This window comes from Coregonus lavaretus (genome assembly GCF_964263955.1).
Source record: "Coregonus lavaretus genome assembly, contig: HAP1_SCAFFOLD_686, whole genome shotgun sequence".
NCBI classification, from domain to species: Eukaryota; Metazoa; Chordata; class Actinopteri; order Salmoniformes; family Salmonidae; genus Coregonus; species Coregonus lavaretus.
The window spans coordinates 237,501-257,957 of record NW_028159244.1 but is presented as its reverse complement, the minus strand read 5'-3'; the positions used below and the strand labels follow the sequence as shown (position 1 = coordinate 257,957).

At 48.4% G+C, this 20,457-nt stretch overlaps 1 protein-coding gene across 1 annotated transcript in view; it reads right to left on the bottom strand.

The window, feature by feature from the left end:
* The window catches only part of LOC311123116 (FH1/FH2 domain-containing protein 1-like), a gene marked incomplete at its 3' end in the record, with an annotated part of 106,332 nt that overhangs the window by 16,802 nt on the left and 69,073 nt on the right, over nucleotides 1–20,457 (bottom strand). Inside the window, exons 7-11 of the mRNA XM_084197393.1 lie at nucleotides 15,176–15,287; nucleotides 13,652–13,746; nucleotides 12,388–12,531; nucleotides 10,133–10,623; nucleotides 4,425–4,547 (exon numbers count right to left, since the gene is read on the bottom strand). Coding sequence (XP_084053519.1) covers nucleotides 4,425–4,547; nucleotides 10,133–10,623; nucleotides 12,388–12,531; nucleotides 13,652–13,746; nucleotides 15,176–15,287 — 965 coding nt within the window. The remainder of the gene's footprint in view (nucleotides 1–4,424; nucleotides 4,548–10,132; nucleotides 10,624–12,387; nucleotides 12,532–13,651; nucleotides 13,747–15,175; nucleotides 15,288–20,457) is intronic.

Genomic DNA, 20,457 nt, shown 5'->3' with positions numbered 1-20,457 from the left:
GGAAGCTTTAACCTCTTAAGGATTGGACCGTTTTTTTTTCAATTTTCGCCTAAAATGACATACCCAAATCTAACTGCCTGTAGCTCAGGACCTGAAGCAAGGATATGCATATTCTTGATACCATATGAAAGGAAACATTTTGAAGTTTGTGGAAATTAATTAAATGAATTTAGGAGAATATAACACATTAGATCTGGTAAATGAATTTAGGAGAATATAACACATTAGATCTGGTAAATGAATTTAGGAGAATATAACACATTAGATCTGGTAAATGAATTTAGGAGAATATAACACATTAGATCTGGTAAATGAATTTAGGAGAATATAACACATTAGATCTGGTAAATGAATTTAGGAGAATATAACACATTAGATCTGGTAAAAGATCATGTTTTATATTGTTCCATCATCTTTGAAATGCAAGAGAAAGGCCACGATGGGGGCGGCAGGGAGCTTAGTGGTTAAGAGCGTTGTGCCAGTAACCGAAAGGTCGCTGGTTCTAATCCCCGAACCGACTAGGTGAAAAATCTGTCGATGTGCCCTTGAGCAAGGCACTTAACCCTAATTGCTCCTGTAAGTCGCTCTGGATAAGAGCGTCTGCTAAATGACTAAAATGTCAATGTAAATATAATATTGCATTTTAGGCACAATTTAGATGGCAGCAGTGTGTATGCAAAGTTTCAGATTGATCCAGTGAAGCATTGCAATACTGGACTATTTTGTATCAAGTCTGCCCAAATGTGCCGAATTGGTCAATTGATACATTTTCAAGTACATAACTATAGAGAACATACAAAAATGATATAGTAATACAGAATCTAAGTTTACACACTCCCAGGAATGTCATACATGATGGATAATTAGCTTATACACTAACTTTCACACATCTAGATGGCCGGGCGGGGTGGGTGTGGAGTCAGAGACAGCAGGGGTTCAAACTGTAGAACCCAGTTCCTACATTTGAATATAAAAATTGATTTGATCAAACAAAACTATGCTACATTTTATCTCTGGGACCCTTAGGATGACAAATCAGAGCAAGATTACTGAATGTAAGTACATTATTTACCTTCAGAGGTGAATGTATCATCAAACTAGTTGCCGTGATACGTTTTTTGTTGTTGTGCACTCTCCTCAAACAATAGCATGGTATTCTTTTCACTGTAATAGCTACTGTAAATTGGACAGTGCAGTTAGATTAACAATAATGTAAGCTTTCTGCCCATATAAGACATGTCCATGTCCTGGAAAGTTTGCTGTTACTAACAGTCATGCTAATCACGTTAGCGCACGTTAGCTCAAATGTCCCTTATGCGGGACACCGATCCCGGGGCGGCAGGTAGCTTAGTGGTTAAGAGCGTTGTGCCAGTAACCGAAAGGTCGCTGGTTCTAATCCCCGAGCCAAGTAGGTGAAAAATCTGACGATGTGCCCTTGAGCAAGGCACTTAACCCTAATTGCTCCTGTAAGTCGCTCTGGATAAGAGCGTCTGCTAAATGACTAAAATGTAAATGTAAAATGTAGAGGTTAATGGACTTTACCACAGTAGAGAGACATGTTACAGAGCCAGTAGAGACATGTTACAGAGCCAGTAGAGAGACATGTTACAGAGCCAGTAGAGAGACATGTTACAGAGCCAGTAGAGAGACATGTTACAGAGCCAGTAGAGAGACATGTTACAGAGCCAGTAGAGAGACATGTTACAGAGCCAGTAGAGACATGTTACAGAGCCAGTAGAGAGACATGTTACAGAGCCAGTAGAGAGACATGTTACAGAGCCAGTAGAGAGACATGTTACAGAGCCAGTAGAGAGACCTGTTACAGAGCCAGTAGAGAGACATGTTACAGAGCCAGTAGAGAGACATGTTACAGAGCCAGTAGAGAGACATGTTACAGAGCCAGTAGAGAGACATGTTACAGAGCCAGTAGAGAGACATGTTACAGAGCCAGTAGAGAGACATGTTACAGAGCCAGTAGCGAGACATGTTACAGAGCCAGTAGAGAGACATGTTACAGAGCCAGTAGAGAGACATGTTACAGAGCCAGTAGAGAGACATGTTACAGAGCCAGTAGAGAGACATGTTACAGAGCCAGTAGAGAGACATGTTACAGAGCCAGTAGAGAGACATGTTACAGAGCCAGTAGAGAGACATGTTACAGAGCCAGTAGAGAGACATGTTACAGAGCCAGTAGAGAGACATGTTACAGAGCCAGTAGAGAGACATGTTACAGAGCCAGTAGAGAGACATGTTACAGAGCCAGTAGAGAGACATGTTACAGAGCCAGTAGCGAGACATGTTACAGAGCCAGTAGAGAGACATGTTACAGAGCCAGTAGAGAGACATGTTACAGAGCCAGTAGAGAGACATGTTACAGAGCCAGTAGAGAGACATGTTACAGAGCCAGTAGAGAGACATGTTACAGAGCCAGTAGAGAGACATGTTAGAGAGACATGTTACAGAGCCAGTAGAGAGACATGTTACAGAGCCAGTAGAGAGACATGTTACAGAGCCAGTAGAGACCTGTTACAGAGCCAGTAGAGACCTGTTACAGAGCCAGTAGAGAGACATGTTACAGAGCCAGTAGAGAGACATGTTACAGAGCCAGTAGAGACCTGTTACAGAGCCAGTAGAGAGACATGTTACAGAGCCAGTAGAGATGATTCATTGCCAATGCAGAGAAGAAAACAGTAGCAACTTGATGTGGCCATCCTGTATCATTGAGTTGGAGCCTAATGGTAGGTCAGTGGGATGCTAACCTGATGTGGCCATCCTGTACCATTGAGTTGGAGCCTAATGGTAGGTCAGTGTGATGCTAAAGGCTCATGTTGAAGTAATAGACAGTATTAGTATTAGGGAAAGTTTAAACAAGAGAGTGGCTATCATATGTCTCAACATCACAACACAGTGAGAGAGAGAGAGAGATATCCAGACAGATATATCCAGAGAGAGATCCAGACAGAGAGATCAAGACAGAGAGAGAGATGTATAGTACAGTGCATATGAAAGTATTCACCCCCTTAGCATTTTTCCTATTTTGTTGCCTTACAACCTGGAATTCAAATGGATTTTTTGGGGGTTTGTATCATTTGATTTACACAACATGCCTACCACTTTGAAGATGCAAAATATTTTTGATTGTGAAACAAACAGAGAACTTGAGCGTGCAAAACTATTCACCCCCCCAAAGTCAATACTTTGTAGAGCCAACCTTTTGCAGCAATTACAGCTGGAAGTCTCTTGGGGTATGTCTCTATACGCTTGGCACATCTAGCCACTGGGATTTTTGCCCATTCATCAAGGCAAAACTGCTCCAGCTCCTTCAAGTTGGATGGGTTCTGCTGGTGTACAGCAATCTTTAAGTCATACCACAGATTCTCAATTGGATTGAGGTCTGGGCTTTGACTAGGCCATTCCAAGGCATTTCCATTATTTAATAATGGATTTAATGGTGCTTTTTTAAAAACCCAACCCTGATCTGTACTTCTCCACAACTTTGTCCTTGACCTGTTTGGAGAGCTCCTTGGTCTTCATGGTGTCGCTTGCTTGGTGGTGCCCCTTGCTTAGTGGTGTTGCAGACTCTGGGGCCTTTCAGAACAGGTGTATATATACTGAGATCATGTGACAGATCATGTGACTTAGATTGCACACAGGTGCTTTAACTAATTATGTGACTTCTGAAGGTAATTGGTTGCACCAGATCTTATTTAGGGGCTTCATAGCAAAGGGGGTGAATACATATGCACGCACCACTTTTCCGTTATTGATTTTTTAGAATTTGTTGAAACAAGTTATTTTTTTCATTTCACTTCACCAATTTGGACTATTTTGTGTATGTCCATTACATGAAATCAAAATCAATTTAAATTACAGGTTGATATGCAACAAAATAGGAAAAAACGCCAAGGGGGATGAATACTTTTGCAAGGCCCTGTATATAGCCTGTCCAAAGCCATAATATGACATCTGAAAATGTCTCTGTTCCTTTGGAACTTTTGTGAGTGTAATGTTTACTGTTCATTTTTTATTATTTATTTCACTTTTGTATATTATCCATTTCATTTGCTTTGGCAATGTAAACAGATGTTTCCCATGCCAATAAAGCCCTTTGAATTTAATTGAGATCCAGAGAGACAGATCCAGAGAGAGAGTGAGATAGAGAGAGAGAGAGAGATCCAGAGAGAGAGAGAGATCCAGAGAGAGAGAGAGCGAGAGATCCAGAGAGAGCGAGAGATCCAGAGAGAGCGAGAGATCCAGAGAGAGCAAGAGAGAGAGAGATCCAGAGAGAGAGAGAGAGAGATCCAGAGAGAGCAAGAGAGAGAGAGAGAGAGAGAGAGAGAGAGAGAGAGAGCGAGAGAGAGATCCAGAGAGATCCAGAGAGAGCGAGAGAGAGATCCAGAGAAGTGATGGAGGTGTAGTCAGACCTGCTTGCGGCTGGAGAGGCAGAAGAAGCAGGTTCCTCAGAGATGGAACCAGCCTTGTTAAAGAGCCGTGACCTCCTACTGATCCCCAGGGAGGACATGTGGTGACTGAGGAATGATCGCCCCCTAGTGGCACAGTCAGGACAGGACAGGACCAGACCAGGGAGAGAGAGGAGAGGGTTTCATGACGGCTGCTTATCAGATGGCACCCTATTTGTTATATAGTGCACTACTTTTGACCAGGGCCCAGGGCACTAAATAGGGAATAGGGTGCCATTTATTTCAGACAACCGAGAAGAGGGTTAACACCAAATTATAAAGGAGGCAGACAGTCAGCAGGCTAGAGGACAGACAGAGACAGACAGCAGGCTAGAGGACAGACAGACAGCAGGCTAGAGGACAGACAGACAGCAGGCTAGAGGACAGACAGAGACAGACAGCAGGCTAGAGGACAGACAGAGACAGACAGCAGGCTAGAGGACAGACAGACAGCAGGCTAGAGGACAGACAGAGACAGACAGCAGGCTAGAGGACAGACAGATACAGACAGCAGGCTAGAGGACAGACAGACAGCAGGCTAGAGGACAGACAGAGACAGACAGCAGGCTAGAGGACAGACAGAGACAGACAGCAGGCTAGAGGACAGACAGAGACAGACAGCAGGCTAGAGGACAGACAGACAGACAGCAGGCTAGAGGACAGACAGACAGCAGGCTAGAGGACAGACAGACAGCAGGCTAGAGGACAGACAGAGACAGACAGCAGGCTAGAGGACAGACAGAGACAGACAGCAGGCTAGAGGACAGACAGACAGCAGGCTAGAGGACAGACAGAGACAGACAGCAGGCTAGAGGACAGACAGAGATAGACAGCAGGCTAGAGGACAGACAGAGACAGACAGCAGGCTAGAGGACAGACAGAGACAGACAGCAGGCTAGAGGACAGACAGAGACAGACAGCAGGCTAGAGGACAGACAGAGACAGACAGCAGGCTAGAGGACAGACAGAGACAGACAGCAGGCTATAGGACAGACAGAGACAGACAGCAGGCTAGAGGACAGACAGAGACAGACAGCAGGCTAGAGGACAGACAGACAGCAGGCTATAGGACAGACAGAGACAGACAGCAGGCTAGAGGACAGACAGAGACAGACAGCAGGCTAGAGGACAGACAGAGACAGACAGCAGGCTAGAGGACAGACAGACAGACAGCAGGCTAGAGGACAGACAGAGACAGACAGCAGGCTAGAGGACAGACAGACAGCAGGCTAGAGGACAGAGAAACAGACAGCAGGCTAGAGGACAGACAGAGACAGACAGCAGGCTAGAGGACAGACAGAGACAGACAGCAGGCTAGAGGACAGACAGAGACAGACAGCAGGCTAGAGGACAGACAGACAGCAGGCTAGAGGACAGACAGAGACAGACAGCAGGCTAGAGGACAGACAGAGACAGACAGCAGGCTAGAGGACAGACAGACAGCATGCTAGAGGACAGACAGAGACAGACAGCAGGCTAGAGGACAGACAGAGACAGACAGCAGGCTAGAGGACAGACAGAGACAGACAGCAGGCTAGAGGACAGACAGACAGCAGGCTAGAGGACAGACAGAGACAGACAGCAGGCTAGAGGACAGACAGAGACAGACAGCAGGCTAGAGGACAGACAGAGACAGACAGCAGGCTAGAGGACAGACAGAGACAGACAGCAGGCTAGAGGACAGAGAGAGACAGACAGCAGGCTAGAGGACAGACAGACAGCAGGCTAGAGGACAGACAGACAGCAGGCTAGAGGACAGACAGAGACAGACAGCAGGCTAGAGGACAGACAGAGACAGACAGCAGGCTAGTGGACAGACAGAGACAGACAGCAGGCTAGAGGACAGAGACAGACAGCAGGCTAGAGGACAGACAGAGATAGACAGCAGGCTAGAGGACAGACAGAGACAGACAGCAGGCTAGAGGACAGAGAGACAGACAGCAGGCTATAGGACAGACAGAGACAGACAGCAGGCTAGAGGACAGACAGACAGCAGGCTAGAGGACAGACAGAGACAGACAGCAGGCTAGAGGACAGACAGAGACAGACAGCAGGCTAGAGGACAGACAGAGACAGACAGCAGGCTAGAGGACAGACAGACAGCAGGCTAGAGGACAGACAGAGACAGACAGCAGGCTAGAGGACAGACAGACAGCAGGCTAGAGGACAGACAGAGACAGACAGCAGGCTAGAGGACAGACAGAGACAGACAGACAGCAGGCTAGAGGACAGACAGAGACAGACAGACAGCAGGCTAGAGGACAGAGACAGACAGCAGGCTAGAGGACAGACAGAGACAGACAGCAGGCTAGAGGACAGACAGACAGCAGGCTAGAGGACAGACAGAGACAGACAGCAGGCTAGAGGACAGACAGACAGCAGGCTAGAGGACAGACAGAGACAGACAGCAGGCTAGAGGACAGACAGAGACAGACAGACAGCAGGCTAGAGGACAGACAGAGACAGACAGACAGCAGGCTAGAGGACAGAGACAGACAGCAGGCTAGAGGACAGACAGAGACAGACAGCAGGCTAGAGGACAGACACAGACAGACAGCAGGCTAGAGGACAGACAGCAGGCTAGAGGACAGAGAGACAGACAGCAGGCTAGAGGACAGAGACAGACAGCAGGCTAGAGGACAGACAGAGACAGACAGCAGGCTAGAGGACAGACACAGACAGACAGCAGGCTAGAGGACAGACAGCAGGCTAGAGGACAGAGAGACAGACAGCAGGCTAGAGGACAGAGACAGACAGCAGGCTAGAGGACAGACAGAGACAGACAGCAGGCTAGAGGACAGACAGACAGCAGGCTAGAGGACAGAGAGACAGACAGCAGGCTAGAGGACAGACAGAGACAGACAGCAGGCTAGAGGACAGACAGCAGGCTAGAGGACAGACAGCAGGCTAGAGGACAGACAGACAGACAGCAGGCTAGAGGACAGACAGAGACAGACAGCAGGCTAGAGGACAGACAGACAGCAGGCTAGAGGACAGACAGACAGCAGGCTAGAGGATAGACAGAGACAGACAGCAGGCTAGAGGACAGACAGAGACAGACAGCAGGCTAGATGACAGACAGAGACAGACAGCAGGCTAGAGGACAGACAGACAGCAGGCTAGAGGACAGACAGACAGACAGCAGGCTAGAGGACAGAGACAGACAGACAGCAGGCTAGAGGACAGAGACAGACAGACAGCAGGCTAGAGGACAGACAGACAGACAGACAGACAGCAGGCTAGAGGACAGAGACAGACAGACAGACAGCAGGCTAGAGGACAGAGACAGACAGACAGACAGACAGACAGACAGACAGACAGACAGACAGACAGCAGGCTAGAGGACAGAGACAGACAGACAGACAGACAGCAGGCTAGAGGACAGAGACAGACAGACAGACAGACAGACAGACAGACAGACAGACAGACAGACAGACAGACAGACAGCAGGCTAGAGGACAGAGACAGACAGACAGCAGGCTAGAGGACAGACAGACAGACAGACAGACAGACAGACAGACAGACAGACAGACAGAGAATAGCAGCAACCCTCAAACCCCCAACCGAGAAACAGAACATAGATAGACCATGCACAATGGAGAAGCTAAAAGAGAGAACTATTTAGAAAAAGACAACTTCTTGATTACACTCCTGATTCCAAAGAGTTTATTGCTTAAGTATGGAAATGTACAGAGTTGGACAGTGAAGAACACGTTCTCTAATTTCACCGAACAAACATCAGCTGAATAAAGCAGTTCATTTATCTGCACATAACAGTGCATGAAGCACATTCACCCAATCAGCCCACTACAGCAACAACACAGGCATACATAAAGTACAAGTGAAGGTATGCAGGTCCACCTATCAACATGCTGGGGCACGGCCTGCAGTTTATCAACCATCATCTCTAATGACGATTAGCTGGGGAACTAAATGTGACAATTCACACGGTTTCGCTGCACACACACACACACACACACACACACACACACACACACACACACACACACACACACACACACACACACACACACACACACACACACACACACACACACACACAGGGACTAGCTGATTACAGTCACTCTAGCTGGGTCCACATTGTGTCTGTCAGGAGCCTCCTGTCACCCTGTGCTGTGGTAATCAGAACCACGGAGTGGACTGAGGAGGAGGAAGACTGTCTTTACTGTGGTAATCAGAACCACGGAGTGGACTGAGGAGGAGGAAGACTGTCTTTACTGTGGTAATCAGAACCACAGAGTGACTGGAGCGGACTGAGGAGGAGGAAGACTGTCTTTACTGTGGTAATCAGAACCACGGAGTGGACTGAGGAGGAGGAAGACTGTCTTTACTGTGGTAATCAGAACCACAGAGTGACTGGAGCGGACTGAGGAGGAGGAAGACTGTCTTTACTGTGGTAATCAGAACCACAGAGTGACTGGAGCGGACTGAGGAGGAGGAGGACTGTCTTTACTGTGGTAATCAGAACCACAGAGTGACTGGAGCGGACTGAGGAGGAGGAAGACTGTCTTTACTGTGGTAGTCAGAACCACAGAGTGACTGGAGCGGACTGAGGAGGAGGAAGACAGTCTTTACTGTGGTAGTCAGAACCACAGAGTGACTGGAGCGGACTGAGGAGGAGGAAGACTGTCTTTACTGTGGTAGTCAGAACCACAGAGTGACTGGAGCGGACTGAGGAGGAGGAAGACTGTCTTTACTGTGGTAATCAGAACCACAGAGTGACTGGAGCGGACTGAGGAGGAGGAAGACTGTCTTTACTGTGGTAATCAGAACCACAGAGTGACTGGAGCGGACTGAGGAGGAGAAAGACTGTCTTTACTGTGGTAATCAGAACCACAGAGTGACTGGAGCGGACTGAGGAGGAGGAAGACTGTCTTTACTGTGGTAGTCAGAACCACAGAGTGACTGGAGCGGACTGAGGAGGAGGAAGACAGTCTTTACTGTGGTAGTCAGAACCACAGAGTGACTGGAGCGGACTGAGGAGGAGGAAGACTGTCTTTACTGTGGTAGTCAGAACCACAGAGTGACTGGAGCGGACTGAGGAGGAGGAAGACTGTCTTTACTGTGGTAATCAGAACCACAGAGTGACTGGAGCGGACTGAGGAGGAGGAAGACTGTCTTTACTGTGGTAATCAGAACCACAGAGTGACTGGAGCGGACTGAGGAGGAGAAAGACTGTCTTTACTGTGGTAATCAGAACCACAGGGTGACTGGAGCGGACTGAGGAGGAGGAAGACTGTCTTTACTGTGGTAGTCAGAACCACAGGGTAGGTAACACTGGTGAGAGACAATCAGCTGCCTTTGGCCTGTTGCTCCATAACTATACTGCCTCCTAGAGGAAGGACAGCCACACTGCCATCTAAAACCACATGGAGCACATGCAAATAAACAGGATATTTCAGGATATTTTCTGAAATCTAAACTACACTGGATTGCAATTGGCTTGTAGGTGGACTGGCTAGAGGCATTAGCAGTGAACTATGTCAAGCCCATGCACAGGCAGAAACACACGCTGGCACACAGAGACGCACACAGAGACACACACAGAGACACACACAAGGAGACACACACAAGGAGACACACACAAGGAGACACACACAAGGAGACACACAAAAACACAGGTATGTTGGCATGTATTCCACAATACTTACAGGTTGGAGGTTGTCTTGGGCTCCTGTTCGGTGGGAGAGGGAGACGGGGAGGCTGCAGTACCGTTGGTCACCCCAGGGGGCGGTAGAGGAGAGGACCTCTGAGAACCAGAGTCTGATGGGCTGGAGGTGGGGGAGAGGGGTGAGGCGCTATGGGAGGAGGAGGGGAGTGGGGAGGTGGTCCTACTCAGCCCTGCTGTAGGGCTGTTGGAGGGAGAGGAGGAGGAGGGGGAGAAAGGAGAGGAGGTGGAAGGGGAGAGAGTGGAGGAGGGGGAGAAAGGAGAAGAGGTGGAAGGGGAGAGAGAAGTGGAGGAGGAGGTGGATAGAGAGATAGTGTTGGATGTGGTAGGGGAGGAGGAGAGGATGTCGGGGAGGTTCTGAGCTGAGGATCTCCTGTGCCTCCTGCCCTCCTGTTCGCCGGCTGTCACCTTCCTCCTCTCCTTCCTGATGTGAGGAGCAGCCTCCAACTCTCCGTCCTCCTGCCTCAGAGCCCTCTATACAGGATGGAGGAAACTACGGTTAGTAAAAGAGGAAGGAGGGAGAGAGGGCTGGAGGAGGGAGAGGGGGCTGGAGGAGGGAGAGAGGGCTGGAGGAGGGAGAGGGGGCTGGTGGAGGGAGAGAGGGCTGGAGGAGGGAGAGAGGGCTGGAGGAGGGAGAGAGGGCTGGAGGAGAGAGAGAGGGCTGGAGGAGGGAGAGAGGGCTGGAGGAGGGAGAGGGGGCTGGAGGAGGGAGAGAGGGCTGGAGGAGGGAGAGGGGGCTGGAGGAGGGAGAGAGGGCTGGAGGAGGGAGAGAGGGCTGGAGGAGGGAGAGAGGGCTGGAGGAGAGAGAGAGGGCTGGAGGAGAGAGAGAGGGCTGGAGGAGGGAGAGAGGGCTGGAGGAGAGAGAGAGGGCTGGAGGAGAGAGAGAGGGCTGGAGGAGGGAGAGGGGGCTGGAGGAGGGAGAGGGGGCTGGAGGAGGGAGAGAGGGCTGGAGGAGGGAGAGAGGGCTAGAGGAGGGAGAGAGGGCTGGAGGAGGGAGAGGGGGCTGGAGGAGGGAGAGGGGGCTGGAGGAGGGAGAGAGGGCTGGAGGAGGGAGAGAGGGCTGGAGGAGGGAGAGGGGGCTGGAGGAGGGAGAGAGGGCTGGAGGAGGGAGAGAGGGCTGGAGGAGGGAGAGGGGGCTGGAGGAGAGAGGGCTGGAGGAGGGAGAGAGGGCTAGAGGAGGGAGGGAGGGCTGGAGGAGGGAGAGAGGGCTGGAGGAGAGAGGGCTGGAGGAGGGAGAGGGGGCTGGAGGAGAGAGGGCTGGAGGAGGGAGAGAGGGCTGGAGGAGGGAGAGAGGGCTGGAGGAGGGAGAGAGGGCTGGAGGAGAGAGAGAGGGCTGGAGGAGGGAGAGAGGGCTGGAGGAGGGAGAGAGGGCTGGAGGAGGGAGAGCGGACTGGAGGAGGGAGAGAGGGCTGGAGGAGGGAGAGAGGGCTGGAGGAGAGAGAGAGGGCTGGAGGAGGGAGAGGGGGCTGGAGGAGGGAGAGAGGGCTGGAGGAGAGAGAGAGGGCTGGAGGAGGGAGAGAGGGCTGGAGGAGGGAGAGGGGGCTGGAGGAGGGAGAGAGGGCTGGAGGAGGGAGAGAGGGCTGGAGGAGGGAGAGAGGGCTGGAGGAGGGAGAGAGGGCTGGAGGAGGGAGAGAGGGCTGGAGGAGGGAGAGGGGGCTGGAGGAGGGAGAGAGGGCTGGAGGAGGAGAGGGGGCTGGAGGAGGGAGAGGGGGCTGGAGGAGGGAGAGGGGGCTGGAGGAGGGAGAGAGGGCTGGAGGAGGGAGAGAGGGCTGGAGGAGGGAGAGAGGGCTGGAGGAGGGAGAGAGGGCTGGAGGAGGGAGAGAGGGCTGGAGGAGGGAAAGAGAGGGCTGGAGGAGAGAGAGAGGGCTGGAGGAGAGAGAGAGGGCTGGAGGAGGGAGAGAGTCCTGGAGGAGTGAGAGAGGGCTGGAGGAGGGAGAGAGGGCTGGAGGATGGAGAGAGGGCTGGAGGAGATAGAGAGGGCTGGAGGAGGGAGAGAGGGCTGGAGGAGGGAGAGGGGGCTGGAGGAGGGAGAGGGGGCTGGAGGAGGGAGAGAGGGCTGGAGGAGGGAGAGAGGGCTGGAGGAGAGAGAGAGGGCTGGAGGAGGGAGAGAGGGCTGGAGGAGGGAGAGGGGGCTGGAGGAGGGAGAGGGGGCTGGAGGAGGGAGAGAGGGCTGGAGGAGGGAGAGAGGGCTGGAGGAGGGAGAGGAGGTGTGTGTGTGAGTATCTCTGTGTGTGTTACCTCATATATGGTGAACTGTTGTTTCAGGTCTGGCTCAGTGACCTTGCTGCTCATGTGTTTCTGCATAATGTGTTCCATCCCCTGCTGTTCCAGACAATCGGTCACGTCATAGAACGAGTCCTGGTCCGGGAGGGCCGACAGGGTCTGGGTTCAGACAGAGTTAATCAACCAATCAGACAGGGTCTGGTTCAGACAGAGTTAATCAACCAATCAGACAGGGTTTGGGTTCACACAGAGTTAATCAACCAATCAGTCGATCAATCAACCAATCAGACAGGGTCTGGGTTCACACAGAGTTAATCAACCAATCAGACAGGGTCTGGGTTCAGACAGAGTTAATCAACCAATCAGACAGGGTCTGGGTTCAGACAGAGTTAATCAAACAATCAGTCGATCAATCAACCAATCAGACCTGGTCTGGGTTCACACACAGACAGAGACAGAGAGAGATCCTCATGTCCATACAATGAGTTCCTACATTATTTGGTGGTTATTACTTTATTCAGTGCAACTAGACCTTAACAGCCTTCTAACAACGCAATACAATTTCACTAGGACCCTAAGGAGGCTTCCTAACCGTGTTCATGGTTAAGGTGAACAGTTCACTAGGACCCTAAGGAGGCTTCCTAACCGTGTTCATGGTTAAGGTGAACAGTTCACTAGGACCCTAAGGAGGCTTCCTAACCGTGTTCATGGTTAAGGTGAACAGTTCACTAGGACCCTAAGGAGGCTTCCTAACCGTGTTCATGGTTAAGGTGAACAGTTCACTAGGACCCTAAGGAGGCTTCCTAACCGTGTTCATGGTTAAGGTGAACAGTTCACTAGGACCCTAAGGAGGCTTCCTAACCGTGTTCATGGTTAAGGTGAACAGTTCACTAGGACCCTAAGGAGGCTTCCTAACCGTGTTCATGGTTAAGGTGAACAGTTCACTAGGACCCTAAGGAGGCTTCCTAACCGTGTTCATGGTTAAGGTGAACAGTTCACTAGGACCCTAAGGAGGCTTCCTAACCGTGTTCATGGTTAAGGTGAACAGTTCACTAGGACCCTAAGGAGGCTTCCTAACCGTGTTCATGGTTAAGGTGAACAGTTCACTAGGACCCTAAGGAGGCTTCCTAACCGTGTTCATGGTTAAGGTGAACAGTTCACTAGGACCCTAAGGAGGCTTCCTAACCGTGTTCATGGTTAAGGTGAACAGCTCACTAGGACCCTAAGGAGGCTTCCTAACCGTGTTCATGGTTAAGGTGAACAGCTCAACCTAACAAACCTTGTTGATGAGGTTCATGGTTAAGATTAACAGCTCAGTGTCTGATCCATTCTTCTCCTCCAGGATCTCTGTCAGGTATGTCCACGGCTTCACACCTACACATACAGAGAGTTAGATTAGTAATTTACATACAAACACACACACACACACACACAGAGATAAGCCAGCCACTCACAGTTAGATAAGCCAGCCACTCACAGTTAGATAAGCCTGCCAAACACAGTTAGATAAGCCTGCCACACACAGTTAGATAAGCCTGCCACCCTCACAGTTAGATAAGCCTGCCACCCTCACAGTTAGATAAGCCTGCCAACCTCACTGTTAGATAAGCCTGCCACCCTCACTGTTAGATAAGCCTGCCACCCTCACTGTTAGATAAGCCTGCCACCCTCACTGTTAGATAAGCCTGCCAACCTCACTGTTAGATAAGCCTGCCACCCTCATTGTTAGATAAGCCTGCCACCCTCACTGTTAGATAAGCCAGCCACTCACAGTTAGATAAGCCTGCCAAACACAGTTAGATAAGCCTGCCACCCTCACAGTTAGATAAGCCTGCCACCCTCACAGTTAGATAAGCCTGCCACCCTCACAGTTAGATAAGCCTGCCACCCTCACAGTTAGATAAGCCTGCCACCCTCACAGTTAGATAAGCCTGCCACACTCACTCACAGTTAGATAAGCTTGCCACTCTCACAGTTAGATAAGCCTGCCACCCTCACTGTTAGATAAGCCTGCCACCCTCACTGTTAGATAAGCCTGCCACCCTCACAGTTAGATAAGCCTGCCACCCTCACAGTTAGATAAGCCTGTCACACTCACTCACAGTTAGATAAGCCTGCCACTCTCACAGTTAGATAAGCCTGCCACCCTCACAGTTAGATAAGCCTGTCACACTCACAGTTAGATAAGCCTGCCACCCTCACAGTTAGATAAGCCTGTCACACTCACTCACAGTTAGATAAGCCTGCCACTCTCACAGTTAGATAAGCCTGCCACCCTCACAGTTAGATAAGCCTGTCACACTCACAGTTAGATAAGCCTGCCACCCTCACAGTTAGATAAGCCTGTCACACTCACAGTTAGATAAGCCTGCCACACACAGTTAGATAAGCCTGCCACCCTCACTGTTAGATAAGCCTGCCAGACACAAACACACAGTTACACACCTGCCACACTTACTCACACTCAGTGTAACAAAGTCCAGTTGAGAGCCTCTGTGTCTTTACAGACCCCTCTAATCCCAGTTTATTCATCAGTCCACAGTTTACAGCAGCTATAAATGGTGCAGTGAAAAGCTTCCTTGAAAGCTCCTTCAGCAGTGTAATACAACAGCACTATGTGTGTGTGAGCGTAAGCGTGTGTGTGAGCGTGTGTGTGCGTGAACGTGAGCGTGTGTGTGTGTGTGTGCGCGAGTGTGAGTGAGTGTGAGTGTGTGTGAGCGTATGTGTGTGTGTGTGTGTGTGTGAGCGTGAGCGTGTGTGTGTGTGTGTGCGCGAGTGTGTGTGTGCGCGTGAGTGTGTGTACCTCTTTTGCCATCCACAGTGTTGACAGCCTGGATGAGTAGAGGACTGTTGGACTCTGTGTACTCCACAAACACTATCAGGAGCTTCAGAGCTGTCTTCACCACTAGACGAGACTGAGGGGGGAGAGAGAGAGAGAGAGAGAGAGAGAGAGGAGGGGAGAGAGGAGGGGGGAGAGGAGGATGGGGAGAGGGAGGGGGAGGGGGAGAGAGAGGAGGGGGAGAGGGAGGGAGGGGGAGAGAGAGAGAGCAGGGGGGAGAGGAGGAGGGGGAGAGGGAGAGGGAGAGGGAGAGAGAGGAGGGGGAGAGGGAGGGGGAGGGGGAGAGAGAGAGGAGGGGGGAGAGAGGAGGAGAGAGCAGAGAGAGAGGAGGGGGAGAGGATAGAGAGAGAGGAGGGGGAGAGAGATATTGAGATAGATAGTCAGTTAGACATTATCTCCACAAGGTGGCGATATTACACCTCAAATAAACAACCTCCCATTGAACCCAGAGCAAAGACACTCTGTTTTACTAAAGTGAAATAAGATTACTGCAGAGTTTTCAAAGTATCTACATTTAATTCCAATAAATGGAGATGAATAACTGACTGTTCCTCAAAGTAACTGGATTTACAGATAGTACAGCAGGGTTTCCTAAACCTGGTCCTTGGGCCCCCCTTTGATAGTACAGCAGGGTTTCCTAAACCTGGTCCTTGGGCCCCCCTTTGATAGTACAGCAGGGTTTCCTAAACCTGGTCCTTGGGCCCCCCATAGTACAGCAGGGTTTCCTAAACCCGGTCCTTGGGCCCCCCTTTGATAGTACAGCAGGGTTTCCTAAACCCGGTCCTTGGGCCCCCCTTTGATAGCACAGCAGGGTTTCCTAAACCTGGTCCTTGGGCCCCCCTTTGATAGTACAGCAGGGTTTCCTAAACCTGGTCCTTGGGCCCCCCATAGCACAGCAGGGTTTCCTAAACCTGGTCCTTGGGCCCCCCTTTGATAGTACAGCAGGGTTTCCTAAACCTGGTCCTTGGGCCCCCCTTTGATAGTACAGCAGGGTTTCCTAAACCTGGTCCTTGGGCCCCCCATAGTACAGCAGGGTTTCCTAAACTCGGTCCTTGGGCCCCCCTTCGGGCAACGTTTTGGTTTTTGCCCTAGCACTGATTCAAATAACCAACTCATCATCCAGCTAGAAAACAAAACGTGCACACAGGGGGCCCCAGGACCGAGTTTGGGAAACCCTGTAGTACAGTACAGTGCCTTAGCTTGAACATCTTCTCTACAGTACAGTGCCTTAGCTTGAACATCTTCTCTATCACTCCAGTGCCTTGAACCTCTTCTCTACAGTACAGTGTCTTGAACCTCTTCTCTACAGTACAGGGTCTTGAACATCTTCTCCATCACTACATTGCCTTGAACCTCTTCTCTACAGTACAGGGTCTTGAACATCTTCTCTATCACTACATTGCCTTGAACCTCTTCACTACACTACAGTGTCTTGAACCTCTACTCCATCACTACAGAACAGTGTCTTGAACATCTTCTCCATCACTAAAGTACAGTGTCTTGAACATCTCCTCCATCACTAAAGTACAGTGTTTTGAACATCTTCTCCATCACTAAAGTACAGTGTCTTGAACATCTTCTCCATCACTAAAGTACAGTGTCTTGAACATCTTCTCCATCACTAAAGTACAGTGTCTTGAACATCTTCTCCATCACTAAAGTACAGTGTCTTGAACATCTTCTCCATCACTAAAGTACAGTGTCTTGAACATCTTCTCTATCACTACAGTGTCTTGAACATCTTCTCTATCACTACAGTGTCTTGAACATCTTCACTACAGTACAGTGTCTTGAACATCTTCTCCATCACTAAAGTACAGTGTCTTGAACATCTTCTCCATCACTAAAGTACAGTGTCTTGAACATCTTCTCCATCACTAAAGTACAGTGTCTTGAACATCTTCTCCATCACTAAAGTACAGTGTCTTGAACCTCTTCTCTACAGTACAGTGTCTTGAACATCTTCTCCATCACTAAAGTACAGTGTCTTGAACATCTTCTCCATCACTAAAGTACAGTGTCTTGAACATCTTCTCCATCACTAAAGTACAGCGTCTTGAACATCTTCTCCATCACTAAAGTACAGTGTCTTGAACATCTTCTCTATCACTACAGTGTCTTCAACATCTTCACTACAGTACAGTGTCTTGAACATCTTCACTACAGTACAGTGTCTTGAACATCTTCACTACAGTAGTGTCTTGAACATCTTCTCCATCACTAAAGTACAGTGTCTTGAACATCTTCTCCATCACTAAAGTACAGTGTCTTGAACATCTTCTCTATCACTAAAGTACAGTGTCTTGAACATCTTCTCCATCACTAAAGTACAGTGTCTTGAACATCTTCACTACAGTAGTGTCTTGAACATCTTCTCCATCACTAAAGTACAGTGTCTTGAACATCTTCACTACAGTAGTGTCTTGAACATCTTCTCCATCACTAAAGTACAGTGTCTTGAACATCTTCTCCATCACTAAAGTACAGTGTCTTGAACATCTTCTCTATCACTAAAGTACAGTGTCTTGAACATCTTCTCTACAGTACAGTGTCTTGAACATCTTCACTACAGTACAGTGTCTTGAACATCTTCACTACAGTAGTGTCTTGAACATCTTCTCCATCACTAAAGTACAGTGTCTTGAACATCTTCTCCATCACTAAAGTACAGTGTCTTGAACATCTTCTCTATCACTAAAGTACAGTGTCTTGAACATCTTCTCCATCACTAAAGTACAGTGTCTTGAACATCTTCTCCATCACTAAAGTACAGTGTCTTGAACATCTTCTCCATCACTAAAGTACAGTGTCTTGAACATCTTCTCCATCACTAAAGTACAGTGTCTTGAACATCTTCTCCATCACTAAAGTACAGTGTCTTGAACATCTTCTCCATCACTAAAGTACAGTGTCTTGAACATCTTCTCTATCACTAAAGTACAGTGTCTTGAACATCTTCTCTATCACTACAGTGTCTTGAACATCTTCTCTATCACTACAGTGTCTTGAACATCTTCTCTACAGTACAGTGTCTTGAACATCTTCTCCATCACTAAAGTACAGTGTCTTGAACATCTTCTCCATCACTAAAGTACAGTATCTTGAACATCTTCTCCATCACTAAAGTACAGTGTCTTGAACATCTTCTCCATCACTAAAGTACAGTGTCTTGAACCTCTTCTCTACAGTACAGTGTCTTGAACATCTTCTCCATCACTAAAGTACAGTGTCTTGAACATCTTCTCCATCACTAAAGTACAGTGTCTTGAACATCTTCTCCATCACTAAAGTACAGTGTCTTGAACATCTTCTCCATCACTAAAGTACAGTGTCTTGAACATCTTCTCCATCACTAAAGTACAGCGTCTTGAACATCTTCTCCATCACTAAAGTACAGTGTCTTGAACATCTTCTCTATCACTACAGTGTCTTGAACATCTTCACTACAGTACAGTGTCTTGAACATCTTCACTACAGTACGGTGTCTTGAACATCTTCTCCATCACTAAAGTACAGTGTCTTGAACATCTTCTCCATCACTAAAGTACAGTGTCTTGAACATCTTCTCCATCACTAAAGTACAGTGTCTTGAACATCTTCTCTATCACTAAAGTACAGTGTCTTGAACATCTTCTCCATCACTAAAGTACAGTGTCTTGAACATATTCTCCATCACTAAAGTACAGTGTCTTGAACATCTTCTCCATCACTAAAGTACAGTGTCTTGAACATCTTCTCCATCACTAAAGTACAGTGTCTTGAACATCTTCTCCATCACTAAAGTACAGTGTCTTGAACATCTTCTCTATCACTAAAGTACAGTGTCTTGAACATCTTCTCCATCACTAAAGTACAGTGTCTTGAACATCTTCTCCATCACTAAAGTACAGTGTCTTGAACATCTTCTCTATCACTACAGTGTCTTGAACATCTTCTCTATCACTACAGTGTCTTGAACATCTTCACTACAGTACAGTGTCTTGAACATCTTCACTAAAGTACAGTGTCTTGAACATCTTCTCCATCACTAAAGTACAGTGTCTTGAACATATTCTCCATCACTAAAGTACAGTGTCTTGAACATCTTCTCCATCACTAAAGTACAGTGTCTTGAACATCTTCTCCATCACTAAAGTACAGTGTCTTGAACATCTTCTCCATCACTAAAGTACAGTGTCTTGAACATCTTCTCTATCACTAAAGTACAGTGTCTTGAACATCTTCTCCATCACTAAAGTACAGTGTCTTGAACATCTTCTCCATCACTAAAGTACAGTGTCTTGAACATCTTATCCATCACTAAAGTACAGTGTCTTGAACATCTTCTCCATCACTAAAGTACAGTGTCTTGAACATCTTCTCCATCACTAAAGTACAGTGTCTTGAACATCTTCTCTATCACTACAGTGTCTTGAACATCTTCTCTATCACTACAGTGTCTTGAACATCTTCACTACAGTACAGTGTCTTGAACATCTTCACTACAGTACAGTGTCTTGAACATCTTCTCCATCACTAAAGTACAGTGTCTTGAACATCTTCTCCATCACTAAAGTACAGTGTCTTGAACCTCTTCTCCATCAGTACAGGGTCTTGAACCTCTTCTCCATCAGTACAGGGTCTTGAACATCTTCTCCATCAGTACAGTGTCTTGAACATCTTCTCTACAGTACAGGGTCTTGAACATCTTCTCCATCACTAAAGTACAGTGTCTTGAACATCTTCTCCATCACTAAAGTACAGTGTCTTGAACATCTTCTCCATCACTAAAGTACAGTGTCTTGAACATCTTCTCTACAGTAGTGTCTTGCACAACAATACTTTTTCCTGACCATATTCTAGTTTCACACCCTGTCATATCTCACATCTCATCGGCTGCTCTCACTTCCCTGTTAAAAGGAGATGTGGAAATCAGAGCTACAGCAGCTGCAAGAAACCGTTTGATTTACAAACCCTTCCTGGGCCAAATCCTTCCCTGAGACACTAGTGTGCTAGTCTCTTATTGACATGATACCGTACATGCAACCAGGGTTGGGCTCAATTCCTTTTAAATTCCAGTCACATTCAGGAAGTACACTGGAGGTTCCAATTCTCTTCAAATGAGGAAAATGTAGAATTGGAATTTGGTTTACTTTCTGAAGTTGCCTGGAATTATAATGGAATTGACCCCAACACTGCATGCAACAGGTTCTGCATGCGTTTTTCAGTTAGTATTGGGCCCAGTGTTGGTTTATGATCGTGTCCAA